Here is a 7149-nt window from a genome sequence, read left to right on the forward strand (position 1 = left end):
CATCGCGACCCACTCCAGCCTTCACTGAGGAGAGAGTGCGAGCGTCCTGAACTTCTGGGTTGCCGGTGGTCTCCGGGACACCCCCCTCTCCCCCCTCAGCCCCCCCTCACACCCGTGCCCTCCGGACCTCCCCTGGAACCTCCCGGAACAACCCCTCCCCCCCCCCCAGCATCAAAGCTGCCACGCAGACACAAAGGTGTGTTTTAAAAGACTGTTTAGCACCAGTTGGCCACAGGGGTGTCTAGGTTACATTACTGCGACTAAACCTGTCTGGCTCACCCTGAATGTGTGTGTATGTGTGTCTGTGTGTGGATAGAGGGGGAAGGTCTGTGAAAAACCAAGTCCAATCACGGCTGGTTGGGTACCGAGGGACTCTCTTGCCCTTTTCAGCACCATGTCTTGTGTGTTTGGTTGACAGCAGACTGAAGAAGAGGACGATGAGGACAATGAAGACCAGTGGTTGCGTGGGAGTGTCTGTAATAGTGTTCCTGTTGATGAAGACCACCATGGCGGAGGAAGAAGACCCCAGCACTCTCAGAGTGAGTACATCGGTTAACCTATGAACCCAACCCAGACTTGTCTCATCTATCTGACTGCCACTGGGTAAAGATGCGTGTGGTTCTAAATATGATTGGATACAGTACTGGTCAGTGAGCTAGCTTAGCATTATCTTGCTAAACAAACTGTGGAACTCAGCATAGCTTAGCTTTCGGTACTGTAGCGCTGTTGTGTAGCACCGCATAGCTTAACTTTATGTAGCATAACAAGACATTGACCAACTCATCATCGCAAAAATTAATGACAGACTGATCTGGTTCTACACCTGGGAGGTAGAATGAGTCTGGTTGTGAGTCTGGCTCCAGGACTCAGGACCGGTAGGGTAGAGAGAGAGAGAGAGAGAGAGAGAGAGAGAGAGAGAGTGAGAGAGAGAGAGAGAGAGAGAGAGAGAGAGAGAGAGAGAGAGAGAGAGAGAGAGAGAGAGAGAGAGAGAGAGAGAGAGAGAGAGAGAGAGAGAGAGAGAGAGAGGGGTCTTACATAAACACTGGAGAGGGATGCAGAAAGGAAATGATATTTGAGGATAATTGAGTTGTTATGTTCTACAGAGAAACTTGGGAGAGGGGCAGGGAAGGAGAGACATGGCATTTTCTAAATTGTGTCGTTCCTATGAGAGTTCCACTACACTCTCTCTCTCCCTCTCTCTCTCTCTCTCTCTCTCTCTCTCTCTCTCTCTTTCTCTCTCTCTCCCCCTCTCTCTCTCTCTCTCTCTCTCTCTCTCTCTCTTCTCTCTCCCCCTCTCTCTCTCTCCCCCCCCCCCCCTCTCTCTCTCTCTCTCTCTCTCTCTCTCTCCCCCCCCTCTCTCTCTCTCTCTCTCTTTCTCTCTCTCTCCCCCCCCCTCTCTCTCTCTCTAACATTCTTATTGGGTGTAGTTGTTTCTCTTTCTTAATTGTCTCAGCTAGGCAGCAAGCTTGCCAACCAACGTGTTGCTTGTCAGCAACACCTTCATGTCATACTAAAGAGATCAGATTGTTACAGAACCAACACAAATGGAGGGAAACCAGACGGCCTGCTGAGCTCTGTAGCTGGTCTGTCCCTGCTCTCACATCTACTGTGAGAATAGTCTTCCCGTCCCCGAGACCCCCAGTCCCCCACCCCTCCAGTCCCCCACCCCTCCAGTCCCCCACCCCTCCAGTCCCCCACCCCTCCAGTCCCCCACCCCTCCAGTCCTCCACCCCTCCAGTCCCCCACCCCTCCAGTCCCCCACCCCTCCAGTCCCCCACCCCTCCAGTCCCCCACCCCTCCAGTCCCCCACCCTTCCAGTCCTCCAGTCCTCCACCCCTCCAGTCCCCCACCCTTCCAGTCCTCCAGTCCTCCACCCCTCCAGTCCTCCTCCCCTCCACCCCTCCAGTCCCCCGCCCCTCCAGTCCTCCAGTCCCCCAGTCCTCCACCCCTCCAGTCCTCCACCCCTCCAGTCCTCCAGTCCCCCACCCCTCCAGTCCCCCACCCCTCCAGTCCTCCAGTCCTCCTCCCCTCCAGTCCTCCAGTCCCCCACCCCTCCAGTCCTCCACCCCTCCAGTCCTCCACCCCTCCAGTCCTCCTCCCCTCCAGTCCTCCAGTCCCCCACCCCTCCAGTCCCCCACCCCTCCAGTCCTCCTCCCCTCCAGTCCTCCACCCCTCCAGTCCTCCTCCCCTCCAGTCCTCCAGTCCCCCACCCCTCCAGTCCCCCACCCCTCCAGTCCTCCAGTCCTCCACCCCTCCAGTCCTCCAGTCCCCCAGTCCTCCACCCCTCCACCCCTCCAGTCCTCCACCCCTGCACCCGTCCCAGTCCTCCAGCATCACCCTCAGCCCTAACAACCCTACACACTTTTACACAGTGGAAGTTAAAAGGTTGCTGTACTCTCATGTGACTTGGATATGTAAAAGCGATATAATCTGGCCAAGCATAAAATATATGAAGTTCTTTGGTCTGATACTGTAGGCTGTTGAGCTGAGAGCCCTGTGTAAGCTTGGACAATCAACACCGGTCTTGATTTGAACTTCTGTGTCCAAACCAGCTCTGTCACACTCATTATTCAAGCGGTAGAGAACACAAACAAACAGCTGCTCTCTACAGACCTCTGCCAAAGGGATATACTGTGCTCTGGATCTCTGTATATTTGCGGGTGTATGTGTGTGAGCTTGTGTGTGGTGTGTGAGAAGGATAGACAGCAGGATTGCTTTTAATGATCTATGTCTAACTGATTAGGCTGGGAATTCCCTAAGGGTCTGAGTACTCTATCCACCTCCCACACTAAATATGCTTCTTCCAGCTGACTGTTTGACTGCTTTGTGTGTGTGTGTGATGACATTGGTGCATGAGTACGCTCTCAGCTCCCTCTGGTGGAGAAGAGGTGGTACCACATGCCCTGCTGTCAGCCTCTCAGCATAACTATCTATCACCTTTGCCTTTCTCTACGCCACCCTCACACTACCTTCCACTTACTCCTTCCCTCCTCTCTCCTTTCTCTTCTTCCTCCTACCTCTCCCCTCCTCCCCTACCCTTCCTCCTTTTTCCGCCCTCATCCTTGCATTACATTTACATTTACATGTAGTCATTTAGCAGCGCTCTTATCCAGAGCGACTTACAGTAAGTACAGGGACATTCCCCCCGAGGCAAGTAGGGTAAATTGCCTTGCCCAAGGACACAACGTAATTTTTCACAACCGGAATCAAACCAGCAACCTTCTGATTAATAGCCCGATTCCCTAACCGCTCAGCCATCTGACTCCCTTCCTCCCTCCTCCCCCAGGACTCTAACAGGGAGCAGTGGGAGAGGAGGGTGCGCTCGGCCTCCAGTCTGGAAGAACTCCTGCGTCTCACAGACTTCCCCGACTGGAAACTCTGGAAGTGTCGTCAGAACCTCCAAACCCTGGAAGCCCCCCCGCAGCCCAAATACCGCTCTTCCTCCTACCTCACCTCCTCCTCCTTCCTCTCCTCCTCCTCCTCCTCCTCCTCCTCGTCGGGGTCGCACCGCTCCACACGCTACGCTGCCGACTCTTTCAGTTTGGAGATACTCAAAGGTGCACGCACGCACACACACAAACAAACAAACACACACACGTACACCTATACACACACACTGTGGTCTCAGCTCGCTTTTAGCCCCCGAAGCCTACGACACACACACACACACAGACACACCCTGTAAAATGCACAAACAAACCTACAAACACACACGCACACACACACAGACGCACCCCTGTAAAACACACATCAACAAATACATTCAGAAACACAGATACGCCCCCAGGCAGACGCCCCCCTGTGAAACACAAACACACACGCTCCCTCACCGTGCGCGTGCCACTGTGTCCCGCCAGCCATCGACGAGGAGTGGCAGAGCACCCAGTGCATGCCCCGGGAGGCGTGCGTCGACGTGGCCAAGGAGCTCGGCTCCTCCCCCTCCATGTTCTTCAAGCCCCCGTGCGTGTCCGTGTTCCGCTGCGGAGGCTGCTGTAACCAGGAGGGCGTGGCCTGCCGCAACACAAGCACCACCTACGTCAACAAGACCGTGAGAGACCGGCACGTTCCGGCTGTGTGTGCTCGTGCATGTGGCGGAGTGGGGGTGGAGGGGTGGTCATGTGTGCGTATGTATGCATGCGTGTGTGTGTCTATGCATCTGTGTGTAGGTGTGTTTGTGTGTGTAGGTGTGTTTGTGTGTTTAAGTATGTTTGTGTGTGTGTGGGTGTGTGTGTGTGTTGGTGAGTGCGTGGCGTGCAGGTGTGTGCGTGTAGGTGTTTGTAGGTGTGTGTAGGTGTGTGTGTAGGTGAGTGCGTGGCGTGCAGGCGTGTGTGTGTGTGTGTGTGTTGGTGAGTGCGTGGCGTGCAGGTGTGTGTGTGTGTGTGTGTGTAGGTGTGTGTGTAGGTGAGTGCTTGGCATGCAGGTGTGTGTGTGTAGGTGTGTGTTCTGACCTCATGTCCTCTGCAGCTGCTCAGTGTGATCCCCTTCAAGTACGGCCCAGAGCCTGTCCTCATCAGAGTGGCCAATCACACGCAGTGTAGATGCATGGAGCCCGCCCTCATACGCCGCCACGCTCGACCCCATAGGAGGAACGGGTGAGTGACGCACCCAGAGACAGATGTACAGTAAAGAGAAACGCACAGATAACACGGTCACACTGCCAACACAGTCCCAGCCATCTCCCCTCCTCCTCTCTCCTCCCTCCTCGCTTTTCTCCTTCCCCCTTCATCCCCCTCTCCCCGCCCCTCCTCCAAACCCCTTGTCCTCCCCTGTCCTCCTCTTCTCATGCTCGCCTGGATCCACGTCTCCTCTCCCCTCCTCTCCTCCTCCTCTCCTCCTCCTCTCCCCTCCTCTCCTCCTCTCCACTCTTCTCCTCCTCCTCTCCACTCCTCCTCTCCCCTCTTGTCCTCCTCCTGTCCTCCTCTCCCCTCCTCTCCTCCTCTCCTTCTCTCCTCCTCCCCTCCTCTCCTCCACTCCTCCTCTCCTCCTCTCCTCCTCCCCTCCTCCCCTCCTCTCCTCCTCTCCTCCTCTCCTCCTCCCCTCCTCTCCTCCTCTCCTCCTCCCCTCCTCTCCTCGTCTCCTCCTCTCCTCCTCTCCTCCTCTCCTCCTCTCCTCCTCCCCTCCTCTCCTCCTCTCCTCCTCCCCTTCTTTCCTCCTCTCCTCCTCCCCTCTTCTCCTCCTCTCCTCCTCTCCTCTTCCCCTCTTCTCCTCCTCTCCTCCTCTCCTCCTCCCCTCCTCTCCTCCTCTCCTCCTCCCCTCCCCTCCTCTCCTCGTCTCCTCCTCTCTTCCTCTCCTCCTCCCCTCTTCTCCTCCTCTCCTCCTCCCCTCCTCTCCTCGTCTCCTCCTCTCCTCCTCTCCTCCTCTCCTCCTCCCCTCCTCTCCTCCTCTCCTCCTCCCCTCCTCTCCTCGTCTCCTCCTCTCTTCCTCTCCTCCTCCCCTCTTCTCCTCCTCTCCTCCTCCCCTCCTCTCATCCTCCCCTCCTCTCCTCCTCTCCTCCTCTCCTCCTCCCCTCCTCTCCTCGTCTCCTCCTCTCTTCCTCTCCTCCTCCCCTCTTCTCCTCCTCTCTTCCTCTCCTCCTCTCCTCCTCCCCTCCTCTCCTCGTCTCCTCCTCTCCTCCTCTCCTCCTCTCCTCCTCTCCTCCTCCCCTCCTCTCCTCGTCTCCTCCTCCCCTATTCTCCTCCTCTCCTCCTCCCCTCCTCTCCTCGTCTCCTCGTCTCCTCCTCTCCTCCTCTCCTCCTCTCCTCCTCTCCTCTCCACTCCTGTCTTTCAGGTGTTCCCCTCGTCAGCGTCCAGACTCAGGGGAGCCTCGGAGGCTGTGTTCTCCAGGCTTGATCTGGGACTGCCTGGCTGAGAGATGTGTCCTCTACCCCTCCAGTCCCCCAGGTCTGTACTCGGCCACCTGGCTTCACACGCTAAGCCAGTGGGTCTCCACCCTGGTCCTCAGCAACCCCTGTTCTCCATGTTGGAGATGTTTCCTTGCTTCAACACTCTTGATTCAAATGAATGGTCACTCTCAGGCTTCTGCTTAGCTAGATAATGACTCAACGCTTTGAATCAGGTGTGTTGGAGCAGGGAAACATCTAAAACATGCAGGACAGGGGCCGCTGAGGACTGGGGTTGAGAACCACTGCGCTAAGCTAAAGGCTAGCCATTCTCCAACACCAAGTCATAATGGTCCCTCTCCCTCCTTTGTCTCTCTTTCTCTCTCCCTCTTTCACTCCCCTTATCTCTCTCCCATACCCTCCTCCGCTTGCCCCCCTTCTCCTACCCCCACCCCCCCAGTGGAGTTGACGTTTAGTGGGGGCGGACCTGACTGTGAGCTTGACCTGGAGAGGTGTGGCTGTGTGGCTCCTCCTCTCCAGCCCTGACACCCCCGATGGCACCACTCCACCCCGGTACAGTCGACCTCAGAGAGTCAAGGTAGAGTCGAGTAGAGTGGAGTGCGGACACACGGTAGAGTAGAATAAGCAAAAGTAGCGTAGACAATGGCAGTAGTACGGTACAGCAGAACAGAGCTACAGTTCGCATAAACCTGCCTCTGTCTCTCTTTCCTTTAACTAGGACAGGAGAACCATTGACAATCTCCTGTGGATTCCCGAAGTTCAGATACAGGAGGCAGCAACATTAATTTATTTATAGACCTATTTATACCAGCGTGATTAAACCCTGCTAACCGCAACCATGGCCAGATGACTAACCAGCCCTACTGTGACAGCTTGTACCACAGTGGAACCCGAGTGTGTGTATTGTCAGTCCCTCAGTGTAAATGACCTGTTCTCTCTATCCCCCGTACACTGAACAAAACATGTATTTTACATTAAAAGAAATGTATTTTTTCTAATTTCATCCTCTCTGTGGTGGGCATCTTTTCTTGTCAAGTTTTGTTGTCGAGCCCATTTCAAAACAACAACCGTTGAACAAAGTGCTGTGCAGTCAGAGTAGCGAAAGCCATTCAAAAACAAAACACGGCAAGGCAACTGTCATACTGTGTTGAAAATGGGATTTGAAAACATGCAGCGTAGAGTCCAGACTGACATGTAGAGGCAAATCGTTCCAGTGTTTAGCGGCTGCTAAACAATCGTCTGCTAAAAAGAAATCACCCCTGTGCCTCAACCTGGATCTACGGATACTCAGAAGCAACTGACCAGTGGA

General features: G+C 55.3%; 1 protein-coding gene across 4 annotated transcripts; it reads left to right on the forward strand.

The window, feature by feature from the left end:
* The first annotated feature begins 168 nt into the window (after positions 1-168).
* vegfd (vascular endothelial growth factor D) lies at positions 169-6843 on the forward strand. 4 transcript variants are annotated; one of them, XM_084667344.1, is made up of 8 exons: positions 169-196; positions 422-539; positions 3287-3557; positions 3858-4048; positions 4465-4592; positions 5768-5880; positions 6280-6417; positions 6559-6843. In XM_084667344.1, exons 2-7 carry the CDS (start codon positions 438-440, stop codon positions 6363-6365), a joined length of 891 nt encoding a protein of 296 aa, XP_084523470.1. In that variant the 5' UTR covers positions 169-196; positions 422-437; the 3' UTR covers positions 6366-6417; positions 6559-6843. The 4 variants fall into 4 exon arrangements, with proteins under 4 accessions (XP_084523470.1, XP_084523471.1, XP_084523468.1 ...); XM_084667345.1 differs by having other exon boundaries at positions 6564-6843; XM_084667342.1 differs by having other exon boundaries at positions 6296-6417.
* Positions 6844-7149: the final 306 nt, after the last annotated feature.

Source organism: Hypomesus nipponensis, chromosome 12 (genome assembly GCF_054491055.1).
Source record: "Hypomesus nipponensis isolate SF chromosome 12, ASM5449105v1, whole genome shotgun sequence".
In the NCBI taxonomy this organism is placed as follows: Eukaryota; Metazoa; Chordata; class Actinopteri; order Osmeriformes; family Osmeridae; genus Hypomesus; species Hypomesus nipponensis.

Excerpts from the sequence above, each read along its gene's own strand:
- vegfd (XM_084667342.1), top strand. The coding sequence starts at position 438 with ATGAGGACAATGAAGACCAGTGGTTGCGTGGGAGTGTCTGTAATAGTG. Across the intron at positions 4,593-5,767 it reads CGACCCCATAGGAGGAACGG|GTGTTCCCCTCGTCAGCGTC; the intron begins GTGAGTGACGCA and ends CCTGTCTTTCAG. Across the intron at positions 6,418-6,558 it reads GTCGACCTCAGAGAGTCAAG|GACAGGAGAACCATTGACAA; the intron begins GTAGAGTCGAGT and ends TCCTTTAACTAG.